The sequence below is a fragment of the Carcharhinus amblyrhynchos genome, chromosome 31, assembly GCF_965287045.1.
Source record: "Carcharhinus amblyrhynchos chromosome 31, sCarAmb.v2.hapA, whole genome shotgun sequence".
Lineage (NCBI taxonomy): Eukaryota > Metazoa > Chordata > Chondrichthyes > Carcharhiniformes > Carcharhinidae > Carcharhinus > Carcharhinus amblyrhynchos.
This window is the reverse complement of record NC_137354.1, coordinates 18,806,480-18,829,344: the sequence shown is the minus strand read 5'-3', so window position 1 is coordinate 18,829,344 and position 22,865 is coordinate 18,806,480. Positions and strand designations below refer to the sequence as shown.

The following is a 22,865-nucleotide window of genomic DNA, read 5'->3' as shown; positions in this document are numbered from 1 at the left end:
TGACAGGGACTGGGAACTGAATGTCCAGGGGTATCAAGTGTTTAGGAAGGATAGACGGGAGGAAAAAGGGGGTGGGGTAGCTCTGCTGATTAAGGATAATATCAGGGCGGTAGTAAGGGAAGATATAGGCTCCAAAGAGCAGAATGTGGAATCATTGTAGGTGGAGATAAGGAACAGTAAGGGAAGGAAGATGCTGGTGGATCTGGTCTATAGGCCCCCAAATAATAACTTGGAGGTGGGGCGGGCTATAAATGAGCAAATAAATGATGCGTGCAGAAATGGAACGGCGATAATTATGGGGGATTTCAATCTGCATATTGATTGGTTGACCCAAGTCGGACGCGGTGGGCTTGAGGAAGAGTTCTTGGAATGCTGTAGGGAACCAATGGGTGCTATTCTGATTGGAACCAACAAGGGAGCGAGCTATCTTAGGTCTGACGTTCTGTAACAAGGCAGGAAGAATTAGGGATCTTGTTGTGAGGGATCCTCTTGGGACGAGTGATCATTGTATGGTTGAGTTTTTGATGCAGATGGAGGATGAGAAAGTAGGGTCCCAAACGTGTGTCCTCTGAACAGAGGGAAGTACAATAGGATGAGAGGGGAATTGGCAAATGTAGATGGGGGACGCAGATTGGTTGGTAGGACTGCTGAGGAACAGTGGAGGATCTTTAAGGAGATCTTTTTCGGTGCTCAGAGGAAATATATTCCAATGGTAAAGAAGGAATGTAGGAGAAGGGATAACCAGCCGTGGCTATCGAAGGAAATAAAGGAGAGTATTAAATTAAAAGCTGATGCGTATAGAGTGGCTAAAAGTAGTGGGCGAGTAGAAGATTGGGAGAGGTTTAAAAATCAACAAAGAATGACTAAGAAGTTGATAAAGAAAGGAAGGATAGACTATGAAGCTAAACTAGCACTAAATATAAAAAAAGGACAGTAAGAGTTTTTACAAATATATAGAGGAGGCTGGCTAGAGTGAATGTTGGACCCTTAGGGGATGAGAGGGGGGATTTAGTGGTGGGAGATGAGGAAATCGCGGAGGCCTTAAATAAGTTTTTTGCCTCGGTCTTCACGGAGCAGGACACGAATAATTTGCTGGATATTAAACATAGAAGGATGGTAGGAGTTCAGGGCCTGAATGCGATTACTGTCACTAGAGAGGTAGTGCTTGATAGACTAACGGGACTGATCGTGGACGAGTCCCCAGGACCGGATGGAATGCATTTTCTGAAGGAAATGGCAGAGGTGATAGTGGATGCCTTAGTGATTATTTACCAAACTTTGGATTCCGGGGAAGTGCCGGAAGATTGGAAAACGGCTAATGTTACGCCGCTGTTTAAAAAAGGTAGCAGGCAAAAGGCAGGGAATTATAGGCCGGTTAGTTTAACGTCTGTAGTTGGAAAAAATGCTTGAATCCGTCATCAAAGAAGAAATAGCGAGGCACCTAGAAAAGAATGGTTTGATAGAGCAGACGCAGCACGGACTCGTTAAGGGGAAGTCGTGTTTGACAAATTTATTGGAATTCTATGAGGATGTGCCTAGTGTGGTAGACACGGGAACTGGTGGATGTGGTGTTTCTCAATTTTCAAAAGGCCTTTGATAAGGTGCCGCACAAAAGGTTGCTTCAGAAGGTTAGGGGCCTTGGAGTTGGGGGTAAGGTGTTAGCGTGGATAGAGGATTGGTTGTCTAATAGGCAGAGAGTTGGTATCAGTGGGTGCTATTCTGATTGGCAGTTGGTGACTAGTGGAGTGCCGCAGGGATCAGTGCTGGGGCCTCAGCTATTTACCATTTATATAGATGATCTGGAGGAGGGGGCTGAGTGTAGGGTAACGAAATTTGCTGATGACATGAAGATAAGTGGAAAAGCAAATTGTGCGGAGGGTGTGGAAAGTCTGCAGAGGGATCTGGATAGGCTGAGCGAGTGGGCAAGGACCTGGCAGATGGAGTACAATGTTAGCAAGTTATCCACTTTGGCAGAAATAATAGTAGGAGGGATTACTATTTAAAGGGCGAAAAGCTGCAGCATGCTACAGTGCAGAGGCACCTGGGGGTCCTTGTGCATGAGTCGCAAAAACCCAGTCTGCAGGTGCAGCAGGTGATCAAGGCGGTGAATGGGATGCTGGCCTTTATAGTGAGGGGGATAGAATATAAAAGCAGGGAGGTCTTGCTGCAACTGTACAGGGCACTGGTGAGGCTGCAGCTGGAGTACTGTGTGCGGTTTTGGTCGCCGCACTTGCGCAAGGATCTTTTGGCCTTGGAAGGAGTACAGAGGAGGTTCACTTGGCTGATACCGGAGATGAGGGGGTTAGACTATGAAGAGAGACTGAATAGACTGGGTCTGTACTCGTTGGAGTTTAGAAGGATGAGGGGGGTCTTATAGAGACATATAAGATAATGAAAGGGATGGATAGGGTAGAGGTAGAGAGATTCTTCCCGTCAAAGGACAGCAGGACTAGAGGGCACAGCCTCAAGATAGGGGGGGTGCAGTTTAGAACGGAGTTGAGGAGGAACTTCTTCACTCAAAGGGTGGTGAATCTCTGGAATTCTCTGCCCATTGAAGTGGTGGACGCTACCTCGCTAAATATATTTAAGTCATGGGTAGATAGGTTTTTGATAGACAAGGGAATTAAGGGTTATGGGGAGAAAGCGGGAAAGTGGAACTGATCCACTTCAGATCAGCCATGATCTTATTGAATGGCGGGGCAGGCTCAAAGGGCTAGATGGCCTACTCCTGCCCCTATTTCTTATGGTCTTATGTAATTAACTTAGAAGTCACTTTTCCTTCTCTTCCTATCTGACCCACTCCTTTTGTGAAGCACTTTGGGATGCTTCTGTATGTTAAAAGTGCTATGGAAATGTTTTTCAGTACTTTATGCATGTCTACTTTTGTGCTGTAACCCTGCATGACTACATTACATTGTTTTATCAAGTAGCATTTTTGATGTACTGTGACAGTATCACAGTTTATGGTCACTTGCATTGTATCTGCAGATAAGCTAAAGGGAAAGTATAAAACTAGTATCTGAATCACCAATATTGAAATATTCAATTTTTACTATAGTCATCAAATCTAAGTGTGAAAATGGAAGTGAATCGCATGTTACTTTGCTCCAAACTGTCAAATTGGGCTAGATGTCTTGTGTTTAAGCTTTTGAGGCATGTTTGGAAAGATTAGGGCACATGTTAAAAGTTCTGTAGGAAATTGACATGGGTATAGAGGCAATCTTGCTTGGAAGTGAAGATGTGGTTTGAAGCAGTTTGCACTCTACTTATAGTAGGGTGATTGAGGAAAGCACACGGCTGAAATATGAAATCCTCATTTCTGTTTTAAATCTGTCACCCCTTAGCCTAAAAGTACGGCCTCTCATTCTAGAGTGTCCAACAAGGGAAAACATCTGTTCTATGTCTACCTTGTCAATCCCCAATCTCTTTGCTTTTTATGTACCTAATTGACTCCATGTCATTCTATGCCCATCCGTGGTATTCCTGTGTGATTTTTCTATCTAAGTATAATTGTTTAAGGAGGTCCACCTATGGAGAAAAGCTTTGGGAAGTCCCAGGTGACTTGTTGCTGCCAGTGCACTGCAATTGCATTTACAACATAAAATATTCCAATTTGCTGAGCCAATTCCTGTGACAAATTCTGGGTCACAAAATTCAGATGGCAATTGATAAACATTTGGCTTATAAAGTTTGTAAAATGTAGTCAGCAGTATTATGCAACATCTGTATGATATCTCATTGTGGAGATGGAGGGGGGACAAGACCATGGAGGAATGTGAAAACAAGGATGAAATTTTAAAAGCAAAATTTTGTTTCGCTGGGATGAGTCTCCTGAGGCACTCTGCCAATAGTTGTTCAGGTCTTTCAAAGAACCTGTTTTGGGTAGAATGATGGAACTTTCCAATTGAACATGCAACTTTGAATTACATTATGTTGCAATTGTATTTGACAGCATTAATCTAATTTCCAAACTAAGCTTATAGTAAATATGTATAAATAACTTTTTTTAAAACTCGTGTCATCCTCTGTGATTAATTGCCTTTACATCACAAAATATATATAAGTCTTATCAGTTACAAACATATAGTTTATTTGTTATACAGACATTTTCCTGCATTAGATGTTAAAATTGTGCACACTCATTGCTATCCAATCACTTGGTTTGTTATTGTAATATGTATGTATCATGAAAGACTGATCACTAACAGCACCCATTAGCGAAAGAAAAGAAGGGATTCACTGGGATGAGTCTCAAATAAATAGAGTTTTATTGATCTAGTACAAAATACTGAGTCATATATTACAAGACGGCAATGCTTCAGTTGAGTTGCATGCTAATAACTCAACAGTACAGCTGAGGCTATTTCTACTATTGCCTGTTGCATCACTTGGGTTATAACTTCAATGAAATTGTTTTACTTTGAATATAACTTTTTATTTACACTTTGTATCAAAAATGTACCAAATTGTGTTTTCAGTTATGACTAATGAAGGTTTATTCACACATTAAGATTAGACTTCAAAGTTTAGGATGTTTGAATCGACTGATAAGTGTATGTGCTTTTTGACATTTAAGTTATTGATTTTTGTTGTATAGTTAAAATCCTAGTGGATGGGCTGGCACGTTCCTTTCAAATGTAATCAACCTTCTGCATTTTGAGAAATTGACCGTATTAGTAGGAGTGATCACCGCACAGTCTTTGTGACAATGCCTTGACCTTGTGTAGCATTGCTACTGTGCTAAATGGAAGTGATTTTGAACCGTTCTAGCATCTCAAAACTGGGCATTCATGTATTGCTATGGGCTATCAGCAGCAGGATTGTATACAACCACAATCAGTAACCTAGGAGCCTGGTATATCCTCCTCTAGTATTACCATCATACTGGAGGATCAATCTTAGCTCAATGAAAAATTCAGGAGAGCGTGCCAGGAGCAGCACCAGGCATATGTAAAAATGAGGTGTCAACCCGGTGAAGTTACACTACAGGACTACTTGTATGCCAAACAGTAGAAGCAGCATGCAATAGACTGAGTGAAGTGATTCCATACACAGGTCAGAATTATGCATTGCACTGATGACACATTGGCTGGGTTGAATTTGTCCTACCTTTTGTAAACAGAACATACCTGAACAGATTTACAAATTTCCTGTTGGGTGCCAATGCTACAGCTATACTGGAACAACTTGGCTAAGGGTGAAGCTAGTTCTGAAGTACAGGTCCACAGCACTACTGCCAGAATGTTGTCATGGCTCACAGCCAATGCAGAATCCAAAGCTTTCACCAGTTGTGAATGGTGGTGGATAATTCAACATCTTTCTGGAGGAGGTGACTCAAGTATTCCCATCATCAATGATGGAGTCCAGCATATCAGTGCAAAAGAGTTGCAACAATCTTCAAGCATAAGTACTATGTGTGACCCATCTCCGGCAGCCTCCTAAGATCACCAGCATCACTGATAATAGTCTTGAGCCAATTCAATTTGCTGCACATAATATCAAGAAACAGCTGAAAGCACTGGATTCTGCATTGGCTATGAGCCATGACAACATTCTGGCAATAGTGCTGTGGACCTGTACTTCAGAACTAGCTTCACCCTTAGCCAAGTTGTTCCAGTATAGCTGTCGCATTGGCGCCTAACAGGAAATTTGTAAATCTGTTCAAGTGTGTTCTGTTTACAAAAAGTAGGACAAATTCAACCCGGCCAATTACCTACCCCCATCAGCCTACTCTCCATCAGTGCAACCAAGCAACACTTCCTTAGCAATAACGTGCTCACTGAAGCTCAGTTTGGATTCTGCCAGTGCCACTCAACTCTGACCTCATTACAGCCTTGCTCCAAACATGGACAAATGAGCTGAACTTCAGAGGTGAAGTAAGAGTGACTGACTGCTCTTGAATCAAGGCCGCATTTGATTGAATGTGAGGTCAAGCAGACTTAGCAAAACTGGAGTCAATGGGAATCGGGAGGTGGGGGGGACCGTTGGTTAGAGTCATACCTAGCACAAAGGAAGATATTTTGGCCTTGGAGGGAGTGCAGAGGAGGTTTACTAGGCTGATGCCGGAGTTGAGGGGGTTGAGCTATGAGGAGAGGCTGAATAAATTAGGCTTGTACTCGTTAGAGTTTAGAAGAATGAGGGGAGATCTCATTGAGACGTATAAGATGATGAATGGGATGGATAGGATAGAGGTGGAGAGTCTCTTCCCGCTCAAAGTATAGTAGGACTAGGGGGCACAGCCTCAAGATAAAGGGGGGGCGGTTTAGAACAGAGTTGAGGAGGAACTTCTTCACTCAAAGGGTGGTGAATCTCTGGAATTCTCTGCCTGTTGAAGTGGTGGAGGCTACCTCGCTAAATATTTTTAAGACGCGGGTTGATGGGTTTTTGATAAGAGAGGGGATTAAGGGTTATGGGGAGAGGGCGGGAATGTGGAACTGAGACACAACAGATCAGCCATGATCTTATTGAATGGCGGGGCAGGCTCGAAGGGCTAGTTGGCCTACTCCTGCTCCTATTTCTTATGTTATGTTAAGATGGTTGCAATTATTAGAAGTCAGTCATCTTAGTCCCAGAATGTCACTGCGCAAGTTCCTCAGGATCATGTTCAAGACCCCAACATCTTTGTTTCATCCTGGACTTTCCCTCCATGGAGTCGGAATTGTGGATATTCACTGATTGTAAAATATTCAGCATCACACCCAAATCTTCAAGTGAGGAGTCCATGACCACATCCAGCAAGACCAGGACAAGATTCAGGCTTGGGCTGATGCATGGTCCGAATTTTACATGCCACTTAAGTGTCGGGCAATGTACAGCTCCCGAGAGAATTCAAGCATTTCCCTTGGACGTTAAATGGTATAACCCCACTGAATCCCTTCACTGAATTCCCTACCAACATCCTGGGGTTGCCATTGCCCATAAACTGAATTGGACCAGCCAAATGAAAAAAAAAACTGTGGGTAAAAGACCAGGTTAGAAGCTTTGAATTCTGTAGCGAACTTGCCTCCTGACTCCAGAGCATGTCCACCATCTAGTAGGCATAAGTCAGTGATGGAATATACTCCATTTGCCTCTGAGTTCAGCTCCAACAGACACTTTGATTCAACACCATTCACAACAAAACCTGCTTAATTTGCAGCCCACCTCCCCCACTTCCCCCACACCACCAGCAATGTAGCATCTACAAGATGCAATGCCAGAGCTCACCAAGGCTCCTTAGACAGCATGTCTCAAACCAATGACTCTGCCACATAGAAGGACAAGTGCACCAGAGGCATATGAACACCACCAACTGGAAGTTCCCTTCCCAATTTGCTCACCACCCTGATTTGGAACTACATTGCCACCCCTTCACTGTAGCTGGGTCAAAATGTGGGAATGCCCTGACAGCACTAGAGCTGAAACTACATCACATGGACTGAAATGATTCAAGAAGGCAGCCCCCACACCTTTGCGAGGGCAAATTGGGGATGGGCAGTAAAATGCTGGCCTAGCCAGCCATGCTCATGTCCTGTGAAATATTTTTTAAACGCAAGAAATTATTGTAATATTCAAACACTACTGTCATGAATGATGCAATTGCATCTCAAAATTCTTTAATTTAGCTAAGAATAGTTATGCAAATGCCATCCCATTTTCAGTTTCTTCAGAGAAGAATTTCCACGTTCCCCGAATGAACTTGTGCACTCCGTCAACATTCAAGTTAAAATTTGCGTCAGTATTTTTAGAGGCAAATTGTCATAATTGTTGCTAGTTTGTGGCAGACTTTTGACCCAACCTGTCTCAGATTCTCCTCTTCTCCATGATACAAGGCCATGTGATTCAGACTTGTTCCGTGTTGAAATTATTTTGATTAGTCACAACCATATGATGGGAAGTTCTTGGCAAGACAAGTGTGGCAATGAGTAAATTATTGGGCAATTTCTAAGCCTTCAACATTTTAATATTTTAAAGGAATACATGCAAGAGCACTGCAACATGAAGATGTTGTGTAAAATATGTTTGGCAACATCTATTGAATTGCATCTATCGTTGAGTTTTTCCATCACCGTCACAAAGTTGGTATCTTGTGCATTAAATTGGCACTTTTTTATGTCTTGTCATTTTTTTTTCTGATCATGGAAATGTGTGCCTCATGCTGTCATCTTTCCTCATCACACTTCAAAACAGCACTGGGGTGGTCTTTCTCATAGAAACTTCAGGAGTGTCTTAGTTCTTGAAGTGTATTGGGGGGGCAGCACAAAGATGTGCTAGAATTGGATAAATGGCCCTCCATTGTGAAGTGTAACAAACTTTGAATGTTCTGATTGTTGTTGCAGCAGTAGTTACCCAGAAACAGAACTGAAATCACTTTTAGCTTCTGGGTGCATTATTTTTAGACTCTCTGCATCCACAATTTGAATCGGCTTGTTGTAATTGAAAATTCATATTCAGAGAATATAAAGTAGTTGAATTCGGTGAAGAACTTGAATGAAAGCAAATTATTGTGGATGACAGAATCTGAAACCAAAAGAGAGAACGCTGGAAAATCTCAGCAGGTCTGGCAGCATCTGTGAGGAGAGCAAAGAGCTGACGTTTTGAGTCCAAACAACCCTTTGTCAAAGCTAAATGGCATAGAAGGTGGGAGATATTTGTACTGCAGGGGGAGGGAATGAAAGATGAGGAAAGAAAAACTTGAATTGTTTCTGGATAAATGCAAAAGATAGTAATGGAAGATTACTATGTTTTTGCATTTGTTATAGTTGGGGAACTATATGGGAAGGTACAAATGGTATTCATAAGGTCAGACGTAGGAATTTTTGCTGATGGTTGCAGTGTTCAGCACCATTCATGACTTTTTGGATATTGAAGCAGCCCATGTCAAATGCAGTAACTCCTGGGCAACATCCAAGTTTGAGCTGCCAAGTAGCATTTGTGCTATGCAAGCATCAGACAATGACTATTTCCAATGTGAAAATGTAACCATTGCCCCATGAAATTCAATGGCATAACCATTGCTGAATCCCCCACCATCAATATTCTGGGGGCTACTGTTGACCAGAAACTGAACTGGACAAACCATATTTATATATCATGGCTACAAGAGCTGGTGAGAAGCCGGGGATTCTGTGCTAGTAACTCCGTTCCTGACTTTCCAAAGCCTGTGCACCATCTACAAGGCACAAGTCAGGAGTGTAATGGAGTGCTCTCCAATTCCCTGGCTAAGTACAGCTTCAACAATACTCAAGGTTGACACCACTGAGGACAAAAGTAGCCTGCTTAATTGGTACCCCATCCATGAACTTTCACTCCCTCCACGCCCGCTGCTGTGCCAGCAATGTATATCATCTACAAGATGCATTGCAGCAACTTCCCAAGGCTCCTTAAACCGCACCTTCCAAACTCAGGACCATTGCCAAGGATAGCAGACACATGGGTAAACCACCAACTGAGAGTTCCCCTCCGAACCATTCAATATACTCGCTTAGAAATATATCACTGATTCTTCACTGTCACTGGGTCAAATTCCTGGAGCTACCTCCCCAACCGTGAGTGTACCCATACCCATGGGCTGCAGCAATTTAAGAAGGCAGCTCACCACTATCTTTTCGAGCTATAAGGGATAGGTAATAATTGCTGAACTAGCCAAGAATGAATTAGACTAAAATGATCTTGGATTTTATTTTACCGTAAGGTGCTAAGCTGAGTTTTTTGTGGTGTGAATTTTGGTTTGAGGAATTTTTGTACAAATGATTGGTTTTTTGCAATCACCCAATTATTTGAGGAGAAAACTGGCACGCTGAGTATCCTCGTGCTTTGGATAAAGACTGGTAAAACATGTTTTATGTTCCAGTTGTATTAGCCTTGTTTTGCAGACTGGAAATTTACATGCACTTTACAATCTGCAAACATCCCTCATCAAACAGCAAGTCAATTCTTAACCAGAGGTCATGTTTGCTTATGTATGTTGGATTTTTTTGACAAGATCAGGTCAGCAAAGATGGTTACATCTTAGTAGCAGGGTACATTTGTATCACATGACATACCAACCTATGTCAGTCTAATGGGGTGGGATTGTTCAAGATATATTGATAAAGGGCTGTGCAGTTGGATGTCACAAAATGCTAACAGTAATAATAACTAACCCTTTGGTAAAGGGTGCCAATGGCGTCAGAGCACACATAGTTTCGATGTTCTACTCATTAGATGGCTGGTTGCTTTATACTTGATACAAGAGATTCAGATCTCAATTTAGTGTACATTGAAACGTCACTTTATATAAATATTTGCAGTACAGTATCATTTCATTGCACAATTGTTTTATATTTAAAAAGCATAAGGGTATCAGTCTCTGGGTTTTCATGTAAATTTCAAAATTGATGAATTCTCAAGTGGGCAGGGAAATGCATTTAGGGTTAGACATTACGTTGCAGAAGGATTTTAAACTGTAGAAGCTGAAATGAAAATGTTACAAACTAAATCATAGGTACCCTACAGTGCAGAAAGAGGCCATTTGGCCCATCGAGTCTGCATCGATTACAATCCCACCCAGGCCCTACCTCTATCCCTCTAACCTACACATCTCAGAACACTAAGGGGCAATTTTAGCATGGCCAATCAACCTAACCCACACATCTTTGGACTGTGGGAGGAAATCGGAGCACCCAGAGGAAACCCACACAGACACGAGGAGAATGTGTGGAATTTGCACAAAGTGCCCAAGCCAGGAATCAAACCCAGGTCCCTGGAGCTGTGAAGTAGCAGTGCTAACCACTGCTACCTTGCCACCCCTGAAATAAGTAAAATAACCTAAAATTAACTAAAATGGGTGAACCACTGAAAATATGGAATAATCTTTCAGGATTGGAGGTCCTCTTTGTTTTCTACATGTTACTGAATGACAAAACCCATATTAAAAATTAAGTGTTACTTGACCATATTACTTTGCAATGCTAACAATCTGTTGTTGAATTTTTATTTCAAGTTTTGAGTTATTTCATCTTTTGAGTTAAATGAGCAAAGTTTTTTTTGTGTGAAATGTTTACTTTGCTAAAGTATTTTGCTTTGCTTTCCTTTCTTTATAAACAGAAAAATCTGTCTGGGCATAAAAATATTGTTAACTACCTGGACTCCAGTGTTACCTCAATAAATGCCAGTGATGTATGGGAAGTCCTTATTCTAATGGAATACTGCAGAGGTTTGTTGATATTTATCTACGTTTCTCATTTATAAAATATTTTTTTAGAAGACGTGACTGCTGGCTAGGTCAGCATTAATTGCCTGTCCTAATTGCCCTCAAGAAGGTGAGCTGCTGTCAATGTATACGCATGTGTGCATCTCTTCACCAGATATACGAACAGTACAATAGTGGCACTTCCAATCAATCATGTTATGCTTTGTATAACCTTGATCAAGTTGAAATTTCATGTTCACCTATTTAAGTCCAATGAACAAAATTTACCAATATGAACTCACTATTCCATTGTCATTTTTACCAATTTTTTATTTCAGCTGCCATTTCTTCCATAGTTGAGATTATTAATGTGGATATTGAAGGCTTGTAGCATAAATATATATAAAAATTACATTTCACAGTAACTTGATTGATTTGCCTGAACTTTGTCCTTTTTGTATCTTTTATATAATGTTACTTGGAGACTTCACCCTACCAAAAAGCTTGTGTTGATTTTTATTCTGAATTATGGCAGAAGATGAGACCAGCTGTACATTGAGCATGTTTAAGGCTGAGATAAGCAATTTTGATCTCAAGACTGGGTCACAGGAGAGTTGAGGCAAAAAATCAATTGTGACCATATTGAATGAAGAAGCAGACTTGAGGGATCCAATGGTCTGCTCTTGCTTTACCATGTACTTGCAGGTCTGTGGATACTGCAGTCTGGGTGTATGCAGAATCTCCCAATATGTCAAGGTATGATTCTGCATTAACCAGAAGCATATCTCCCTCAGCCTACCACTTCAAAATATTTGTATTTCTAATTCTTTCCCACTATTTAGTTTCATTAAAGGGCAGTAGGTAGTTTCCTTAACTTTAGGGAAAACAGAAAACACTTTGTGCAATCTTGAGATTTAATTATAATGTGAAATCTACCATTAAATCCGTTTGTTATGACTGCATAATTTTAAAAATCTTACAGAAAACTAAGTAAGGTGAATGCTTCTGCTCTTTCTAGTCATATGCAACATATCATGCAGTGAAATGCATGACCAGCCATTTCTAGTTCAAATCCCTTGCTTCTACCTAAATAGTGCCTTGGTTCTAGCTAAGTAGTGTTTCAGTTCCACCTAAACTAAATAATGTTATGGTAATTCTAAAACATCCAGTTAAGTTTTTCAAAGGGATTTGTAGGTTAAATTGGTAGTTACCTGTTAGATAGAAAATTGCCTTGAATGATGATGCAAATATCACAAAAGTGTGTTCATTCTGAATCTGCAGCACTTGCCTTGGACATTTAATCAAATACATCACCTTGTTCGTTATCATTTCTTTCAATGAATGAAGTTTGTCCAGGCCTTGTTTAACGACCTGATTTGTTTGTGGAAGATGTCACATTGCTTGGCCTCCATTCATTGACCAGTGGTACCTTGGGCAGCGTGATTGCTGTACCAGAAGGGAGCAGTGTTGTGGCTCTGCCTGTCTCATTTGCCCCTTATTTGTCTGTGACTAAAACTGAAGGCTGTACAGTTTTATAGTGATCTTAACCATTTGATATCAACTGATTTCATGGTGATTTCCTGCTGTTCCACTAATTTAGCATCAAGTATTGAATCCGTGGTCCTAGTTCCCACGTCGCTGCACCTTTTTGAGCTATTCCTTAACCGTTTGTTTAATTCCAATACATAGCATCTTGCTGTTGTCTATTAAATTTAACCTGCTATTCATGCCTGTTAACAGATTTCATTTAAGTTTTTTTACATAGGTCTCTGGCAGATTTGTGAAACTGTACTGTCTTGAGTTTAATATCACCCGCAAATTTGGCTTACTTCAGGTTTTTAAATCCAAGCTGTTGCAATAAATTGGAAACTATCAATTCCCCAGCCCTGATTTGTTGAATATTCTGAGCAGCTCGTTTTTCAACCTGTTAGCAACATATCATTTTTTACAGCCAATACTGAATCCACAACTTTTTTGGAGCATGAATTTTAGCCACTTCCAGCTTTGGAAGCAGCCTTTTGATAATACATTTATTGAGGGGTTTTGAGAAACTTCAGCACAGCAGTGATTTTCCACCATTGGGATGTTGTCAAGTCAACTGTTGAACAAGTAGTCAAACTTGACCTTTTGGCTAAGATCAAAGGTCAGATTGAGCCCAAGATGGAGTGCAATGTCTTATCTTGTCAGCTTGGATCTTGTTTCCTCTCTCTTTAAAGGGATCACAAATTGGATTCAATTAGATTTTGAATTTGGTTTTTGGAGCAAGTGAGATCTATTGCGGATTGCCCAGTCCATTGGCTTTGTAACTTTAAGGATGGCATAGAAAGAATTTTTTAAAAAGCAGTTAAAAGCGTTTTATCATGCAAGGAGTTCACTTTCCCTAACTACGTTGGTTGCATTTTAAGCTTGATAGTCTTGAACGTATTTCTTCCTGGTAATCAGTTCCATTAGTAGCCTGATAGATACTGATGAAAGACCAAAGGGTCATTTACTTGTTTAAATTTATCCCTTTCTATGAATCATTATTTGCTTTTACTTGAGCAATATCTCTCAAACTGAGTGGTTCCTTCATGACCATTGTCAGCTCTTCACAAATGTCATCCCTAGCTTGCCTTATGCTCTAGGATAGAAAACGTTAGTTCCCAGATTTTGTTTGTGTAAACTGATTGTTGTCTACATTGGTTGTTGAAATAGGCAAATCTCAGAGCAGGCTAGTAATCTTCTCTAATGCATACTTAATGCTCATCCTCCTTTTTCATCGCCATTGATATAGTACCTTTCAAATTTTCACCTTCTCCCTGACTACTTGCTGTTATAGTGCTGGAATAACTTCTTGCTATTCTATTTAGCATTACCTGTTGTTTAGTTTACTTGTCATCCTTCTGTTTACCCTTCAGTTTAAATAAAACTGAAGTGAAAAGTTAAGACCTTGCATTATAGTGAGCAATATTTTTCAGTGGCCCTTGTGTAAACTAAGAGTTGTTTCAGTTGATAATTCAATAGTGCACTTTAATGCATGAGATTTTTCTATTCTCTCAGGTGGTCAGGTGGTTAACTTGATGAACCAGCGATTGCATTCTGGGTTTAATGAAACTGAGGTGCTGCAAATATTCTGTGATACTTGCGAAGCAGTGGCTAGGCTACATCAGTGCAAACCTCCAATTATTCACAGAGACCTTAAGGTGAGAATTATTTGAGAAATATCAAACTAAGATTTCCTGCAAGCAAGTGCAGCACTTTTTTTATTCATTGCTGTTTCTGTTCTGAACTAGGTGGAAAATCTTCTTCTTCATGACAATGGTAGTTATGTCCTGTGTGATTTTGGAAGTGCGACAAACAGATTTATACATCCTCAGACTGAAGGTGTTGGTGCAATTGAGGAAGAAATAAAAAAGTATGTCTCATTTAAAATCCTGTATCTGTTGAATTGAATTGACTTTAGACTCAAAGGTGTTTAAATTAACAAACATATCTTTTTACAGTACCCTGTGCAGAAGCAATTATGGTGGTTGCCTGTTGCTCAGGGTCAAACCACTTAAATGCAAGTTAGCCTTACCAGTTTTAAAATGTTATTGCAGTCTACTGAAATATTTGTTGCAGTTGTTTTGTAGCGCATCTCCAATAGCTTCTAGCATGATGGCACAGTTATATTGCTGGTTGTTTTCAGAAGAAATCCAGTGTGAATTTTATACTTAAATATTTTATATTAACTTGCATTAGTTGCTTGTATGGCAATAATTCAATTTTAAAACACTTAATCTCAATTGCCAAATCCCCTCATGGCTTTGGTACTTCCTCCCTCATTCAGCCCTTCATCCCTCAGTGATCTTGGTTCTCCTACAATTCTGGCATCTTAACTAATCTGTTTTCATCACTCCACTATTGGTGGTCCACCAAAACCCTTCCATCTCACTACTTCTGTCCTCCACTATGGTCCTTATACTTTAAATTACCCATCCTAATGAGGTTTAGTTTCATATTTTGCTGAATAACATGCCTAGGGAAGCTGAAGTTGTTAAATTCAAATTGTTGTAATTAAACTTCAAGTAAAAACCAACATGCTGTGAAGGTGTGCAAAACGCAAACAGGCAGTATGGAAAAGCAGTGCTCCTTGAAATGCAATGCTAGTTTTGCATGAATAATATAATCTTGCTCTGATTTTCAGGTATACAACGCTATCATACCGAGCACCAGAAATGGTTAATCTTTACAGCGGAAAGTCTATTACTACTAAAGCTGATATATGGGTATGTAAGGATTTATCTTTTTCTGGCAATTCTAGCAGAAGGGTTATATATGCTCTTTGTACCTCACACTTGATTTCGCAAGTAATTTAATCTGTGTGTAATACAGTTGCTGAACAGTTTTCCTCTAGATAAGCTCTCTTTTATCTCTTAGGCCCTTGGCTGTTTACTTTACAAATTATGCTTCTTTACCTTACCATTTGGAGAAAGCCAAGTAGCCATCTGTGATGGAAGTTTTACAATTCCGGATAATTCTAGGTATTCCAATGAAATGCATTGCTTAATAAGTAAGTTTTCAGATCTTCTGATTCATTTCAAGAAGTTTTTTTTTGCTACTTTGCCTTCATGTGCATAAGCTGATAAACTGTTCCTCTTTACAGGGTATATGCTGGAGGCAGACCCAGACAAGAGACCTGATATTTATCAGGTTTCATTCTTTACATTTAAGCTGTCAAAGAGGGTGTGTCCAGTCACGAATATCAATGCAAGTATATTTCTTGGTTTTATTAATAGTCACACAAATGATCCTTTGATAGGAATAATCTTTTTATAGATCCCTCTTGATAGTTCACTGAGATGGTGTCAGATTATCTAGATTGAGTCACGCCTGCTAGTGAGTGTGGATGCTGTAAAAGTTGCAAATAAGTTATCTAGGTCATGAACAAAGTGAGTAGCCCGTAATCTGATTCCTGTTCTATCTGTACTGTACTTAGTAATTTTAGTAAATGTGTTCTTTTGTTTCGCTGTACACGTGCTTGACTGTAATGTTTTGGAGGGATTTTGTTTTGTAACTCAGTCAATAAGGCCAAAGATGGCTAGTGAGAGCATGTTCACTGGTTATTCTTTATGTTGGATTTTTATCAAAGTAAAAGCAGCTTAGACTTTGAAGTGTTTCAAACGCATGAACCTATACAGCTGGCTTTTGAGAGAGGGCAAAACCTGAAATTTCCCTCACCAAACCAGAGTACTTTGATTACCTTCCTGTTGAGACTGTTTTAATTTTTCCCTAGACATTCTGTATTGTTTTTTTCCTAAAGGATAATAATTGTATTCTTGTTTTCCAGAATGTGCCAATTCCAGCAAAAATGCCAGTACCAGTAAAAGCTAGTGAAGTTGCTGCTAAAAAGTCTCAAATAAGAGCAAGGTACACTGGTCACTTCATCGTATTTATTATGCTTGTGTTTTGTTCCTTCAAACCAATAAAAGAAGCATTCAAACTAAATCTCCTGATGCCTTTCAAACTACAATCCAAATTTGGATGTTCTACTTTACTGGGGGGGAAAAAAATGGAAGACATTTTAAACTGGATGTGTTTTTATAAACTTACTGTTCATATGAACCTCTCATAGGCTTACAGACCCGGTACCTACTACAGAGACCTCAATAGCACCGCGCCAAAGGCCGAAAGCTGGCCAGCAAACTCCATCTTCAAGCATTCTGACAATTCAGCCTGCAATGACGCCAAGGAAGAAATCAGCTGCACAGTTGGCATCTCAACCCTCAGCTGCACAGTTGGTGCCTCAACCCTCAGCTATGCAGTTGGCGCCTCAACCATCAGGTGTGTACTTATGCACATATGTATATAATCACTGAAAATATTGTTCAGAGGATTTAAGTGATTTGTTTACATCCAATGTCTTCCTTATCTCCTCCCCACAAAATTGCACTTGTCATTGGCAATCTGTTTAAAGAAGAATTGTGGCAGTGAACCAGTAAGTTTAAACAAAAAGATGCTTCACTGAGTAACACTTGCAGAAGTAACTTCAAATCATAGGTAATGTTCTGGGATGTTAGTTTCCTCCAGAAAATTAGTACAAATCAGTCTACCTGTGTTTTTTTTAATGGAGAGAGCTGAATAAAAACATGAAATGTAACTTGTTTGCAAAGCAATAGTGAAGAAGTGCCTGGCTTTATTTTTAAGAATGTTTTCCCCTTAAATTATCCTGCTAGATGGTGTCTTTTAACAGCACTGAGTGAAAATTTCTAACGATTTTAAAAAGACCAACTAGTGGCCAGTTGTTAATTGGAACGATGTAGGAAAGCAAATTTCTAGGAAATTAGAGGGGTTATAAGGGGGAGTTTAATTATTCTAATATGGACTGAGACAGTAATAATTTAAAGGACAAAAGTTTCTAGAGTGTTTTCAGAAAAATTTTCTGTCAGTATGTTTACAGTCCAACAATGAATGAGGTATTAGTGGATCTGATTCAGGGGTACAATGTGGATAAAGTATCAGTTTGGGGACAGTCATAGCATCGTTAGGTTCTAGTTGACGAGAGAAGGGCAGCAATCCAGAGCAAAAATTAATTGCGAAAGGGCCAACTTCAATAGGGTGAAATAGATTGGGCTCGGTTAAATTAGAATCAGATGCAAGTGTTGTGAACTGAGGACGGTAATGATAACTTCAAAACAATGCCAACAGGCAGATTGGTGGGTTGGTAGAAAAGTGGCTGATGGAGTTTAATGCAGGAATTTGAAATGATTCATTTTGGTAGGAAGATAGTGGAGAGGCCATATAAGGTGACAGTGTGATTCTAAAGTGGTAAGAGGCAAAAACATAATCACCCAGCTTTTTGTGCACAAATTACTGGAAGTGGCAGGACAGATTGAGAAAACTGTAAAGCCTATGGATTGCGAGGCTTTATAGAAAGGGACATAGAGTACAAAATGGATAAGTTAGGATAAAATTGTATAAAACACTGGTTCAGCCTCAACTGGAGTAGTTATCCAGTCCTGGGCACCATGCTTTAGGAAAGATTTAAAGACATTAGAACAGATACAAAAAAAATTAATGAGAATATTTTGAGGGATGAGGGACTTCAGTTACATCCATGGAATTGGGAGTGACTGCAGTTGTTATCCTTGGAGAAGGAAGATATGATAGGCATGCTCTAAACAATGAAGGGTCCAGGCCAGGGAGATGGAGAGAAATGCCTCCTTTGGCAGGAGGATCAAGAACGAGACACATTGATACATGGAGGTTAAAGGCAAAAGAAGTTCCAGTAACAAAAGACAAAACTTTATGTATCGAGTAGTTAGGATCTGGAGTGCACTGTCTAAGAGTATGATGGAGGCAGATGGAATCGTTGTTTTCAGAAGACAATTGGATAATTATCTGAAGAGAAAGAAATTGCAGAGCTATGGAGATAAGGTGGGGGAGTGAGTTTGGTTGAACTGTGCTTCAGAGGTGGCATGGACATGGCAGGCCAAATGATGACCTCTTTAACAATTCTGAGATAAGACCAACTCTCTAAGAAATAAATTAAGGATACAGCAATTTGCTGTACACAAGCTCAAAACATTTAAATATATACATCATGGCCAAAACTAATTGAACTTTATCTTTTGGATGACCCTTGATAGTCAGTTGCCTACATTGTGCTGGATACACAAATCATGATGATTGCAGGTTATTTAAAGCTAGGATAAAGGTTTATTAATTTAAAGTTAAGTGCAAGTAGAAATTTAATGTAATTTCTCCCTCCCAATATTTGGCAAAATTATCTTAAAAACGTTTGAATTCTCAGTTGCAGAAGAAACTGATTCATAGCTCGTCTGAGACGAGCCACTCAGCTGACACTCAACAAGCAATTCCATAGTCCTTGGAATCCAGGACCAAAAATGATGCCTATTGTGTGGACCTAGACTGGAAAGCTCAGTACCAACTGGATACTGTTATCTGTTCAGCTGGTACTGAATTTGCCAGTCTCTGACTTGCAACAATAGTAACCCTTTTCAATCTGGGACACTAGCCACCGCAGTCACAAACTCATGTCAACTGAGCAGCCTTCATGTGTTTGAGACCTGAATTTGTATCTCTAAAAGACATGGAACTTCTCAAAGCGCTTGTTTTGAAAAAAGGAGTGCTCTTAATCTTCTATTCGTTGCAGTTATTTATACTGCAGGAATTGTAATGCATGCAAGAGAACAAAAGAAGAGAATAAAATGTAACAGAGCTTCACATGGACTTCAACACTTCCTTTTATTTAACTCTGTTCAGCAGGTTGTGTCCTGTATGTTCATTAAGTATCTAAGACTTGTTTGTTGAATGAATCAGTTGCTAAAGTAATTGATCCCACTTTCCCAGAGGGAGCCAAACTGGAAAGAAATGTGGATACTATACTGCAATGTCAACTCTCCAATCTACACTCCCTTCAAATGTGGTTTTCCAATGGCATGCTGGGTCTGTGAATATGAAATGCAAGGTTATTCACTGATTTGATTTTTTTTTTAAAGTATTGTGAGAGGTCAAATTACCAGGCTTTTGGATAATCATTCCATTGGACCTTGAACAGTTGAGTACAGGAAGATCTGAAACTACAGGGAACAGTATATTTGTGAAATCCATGTGGCCTCAAACTAAGATATTGTAAGGAACTTAAACTGGATCACTGAGGTTCCTACAGTAAACCTTCAGGGTCAGAACTTTCAGCACTGTAAATAATAATATTGGCCTCTTCTATGTCTTAATATTTTAGGAGCTCTGAAAGCAACAGCACAATGTAATGACATCCTACAGGACAGGAAAAAGGCTTCAATGTGTTGACACTTTGCATTGACATTTCTGCCTGCAATTGGGTTCCATCTCCTTATTGCTCCATTTTATCTCTGCCTTGTGTGTAATCCATTCAGCTGCATTGTGTTAAAACTGGCCCTACTCTTTCTGTCCAAACTGTGTAACGCACCAATGTCCAAGCTGTACTGCCACCTGACATCACTGCTGCAGTATTGTCCATGTAAAATTCAAACACACAAACTCTGACACATAAGCAAATCTGCCTTGCACTGGTTTAGTGCCTTTTGGAAGTTGGGTTAAGCAAAGTGTGACAGCAGAGTACTGAAGAGTAGTGTCAGCGATGCTCGCTTTCTAGTATGAGTGGAGAGACAATTGTTTTGTTCTGTTGATTTTCTTTGCTACATCAGAGTTAAAATTTAATATATCAATATTCTATGTATACAGAATGTCTAGCTGAATTGAAAGGCTGTTTTTCTCTGCCCTAAGGAGTGATTTTTAAAGAATTGAGAGAATTGAAATCTGTAAACTTAGTTCTGCGGCAGTGTATTAGTGTTAACTTCGTTGGGTTTCTATTCAAGTTCCCAAGATGCTTGTGCATTTTCATATTGCAACTTGGATCTTGTTGGAAAACGTAATTTTGCCAGTTTGATTCTGGTTCGTCTTTGGACCCGAATCTCTTAAAAGGCGTCTTAATCTATCAGTTTCCAGGATAATGAAATCACCTGTTTCCCTAGTGCCAGGATAATAACCTTTGAATCAAGGAACCAGTATCAGAAAAAAATCAAGGGGAAAAAAAGCTGTATTTCAACCATCAGTGTGCAAAACAAAATCCTGGAATTCTTGCATGTAACCAAGGAATCTGCTTTATCAAAGTTTAACAAATCCAGATAGCTGAGCAGGAAAAAAATCTTTTTTGCAGTTCCGATCTGTGAGTAAACACGTTAAACATTTTGAAATTTTTGGTTTGCACAGGAGTTACAGCTGCAAGTAGTGGCCACATTGCTCAGTTACTTGGTCAACAAGCACAAATTCAGCCAGCACAGCCTCAGCAACATCTGCAACTGAAACCACAGGCACATCTGATACTTCAACAACAATATTTGCTGCATCAGCAACAAGCCTATTTCCAGCAACAGCAAATACTTCAGGCAGCACAGGTAATACTCCATTTCATTTAAAACTGTACTTCATTTTTATCCCTAGCCATCACCAAAAGCAGATGAGTGCAAATAAATATTCACTATTAGGTACTCAGGTCTTCACTGATGCTTTGAGTATGAGGAGCTTATGCACCTTTTTGACCTTAAGATCGAGACCATCCTATCAGCTGCCTTTGCTACTTCCCTTACCCAGCAATTGGACCATACTTGCTGTAAAACTCACCTCTGCTTGATTCCTGAACTTGCATCAATCTTGTTTTTCTCTTATCTCCCCCTCTGAAGCCATCTTGCCCATGAAACCCACCTCTGCTCCCTCATCCAGCATCCCTATCCTTGCTGCAGCCTTGCCCCTCCGTGTCACTGAAATCTCTTCCAGTGCCACCACCTTGAGGTAGCTGTGCACATCTAATTCTAGCCTCTTGAGCCTTCTCCATTTTAATTGCTGCAATATTAGTGGCTACGTCTCCAGCTACCAAGATGAAACCTCTTCCCTAAATTTCTCCCTTCCCCTGCTTTCCTCCTTTAGAACACTCCTTAAAATGTACCAGGTTTTTCATCTACCTTAATATCTTCCTCTGCATCTTGGTGTCAAATTTTACTTTATACTTTATAGAATGTATTGGTGGACAATCTTAGGCCTTTCACTATGTTAAAGGCACTGAACAACTACAAATTGCTGTTTATAGTCAACTCATTTACTATAACTTCAATAAATTGTGGCTCTAATTATTTCCCGTTACCTATTACATTTATCCTATATCATGCATGTCAGTCTCTAAATTCTTCACCCAGAGTGTGATTAGTGTGTGGCATTTACTACCACAGAACATAGTTGAGGCCAACATGTCTGATTTCAAGAAGAAATTAGATATCACTCTTGGGACTGAAAAAGATCAAGGGATATGAGAGGGGGGGCGGAAATCAAGATATTGAATTCAATGATCAGCCATGGTCAAGATGAATAGTTTTCAAGCAGGTTCGAAGTTTCAAATGGCCTACTACTGCTTCCAGTTTCTGTGTTTCTATGTTCTTTGCCATGAGATGTATAAATCCATGTCTAACCAACATGAAATACTTTGATTTGCTTGAAATTGAAGAGGCCATTAAGCCCTTTGAATCCATGCTGCTGTCAAGCAGTCCAGTTCCCCACTGTCTCTATAGCCTTGCAAGTTTACTTCCTTCCAGTGCCTATTCAATTTCCTCTTGCAATCATTAATCATCTGTGCTTGCACCACTTTCCAGATCACTACCACCATTTTCTGCTTTAAACCTGCACCCTGTATTTGTCCAAAACCTTGAATCCATGTGTCCTAATCTTTGCATCATTGGCCAATGGTTTTTCTTTGTCCACCTTATCGAAACCTGCCATAATCTTGTACACCTGTCACATTGCCCTTCAGTCTCCTTTGCTGTAAGAACAATTTCAGCTTCTCCAAGCTAACCTTGTACGTAAATTTCCTCATCCCTGAAACTATTCGGGTAAATCTTCTCGTGCCTTCAAGGGTGGTCGTATCCTGTCAAAAATATGATGAGCAAAGCTTAAGATGCCATACTCGTTGTAGCCTAACCCAAACCTTTCTGACAGTTCAACATAGCTTGTCTCCTTTTGTACTCACCGTTTTTTGTTCATCCAAGTACCAACAAGCTAGTCAATTTCTTGTCATCCTGTTTTAACATTTAAAATCCTGAAACATTTACTTGCATGATTTCACTTGCTATTATTGTCTCACTTTGAATTAATCTGTTTTTGCCCCATTGTCAGCTGCACTGGTCTTGTGATCTGTTCATTGGAG

At 39.9% G+C, this 22,865-nt stretch overlaps 1 protein-coding gene across 3 annotated transcripts in view; it reads left to right on the top strand.

Moving 5' to 3' along the window:
* Nucleotides 1-22,865, top strand: part of LOC145360391 (AP2-associated protein kinase 1-like) — a 75,381-nt gene that overhangs the window by 30,098 nt on the left and 22,418 nt on the right. For all 3 annotated transcript variants that reach the window (XM_080215587.1, XM_080215586.1, XM_080215585.1), the window contains exons 3-11: nucleotides 11,068-11,176; nucleotides 14,192-14,334; nucleotides 14,425-14,546; nucleotides 15,318-15,399; nucleotides 15,551-15,683; nucleotides 15,777-15,880; nucleotides 16,461-16,540; nucleotides 16,746-16,954; nucleotides 20,885-21,069. In XM_080215587.1, the coding sequence (XP_080071713.1) occupies nucleotides 11,068-11,176; nucleotides 14,192-14,334; nucleotides 14,425-14,546; nucleotides 15,318-15,399; nucleotides 15,551-15,683; nucleotides 15,777-15,880; nucleotides 16,461-16,540; nucleotides 16,746-16,954; nucleotides 20,885-21,069 (1,167 nt within the window). The remainder of the gene's footprint in view (nucleotides 1-11,067; nucleotides 11,177-14,191; nucleotides 14,335-14,424; nucleotides 14,547-15,317; nucleotides 15,400-15,550; nucleotides 15,684-15,776; nucleotides 15,881-16,460; nucleotides 16,541-16,745; nucleotides 16,955-20,884; nucleotides 21,070-22,865) is intronic.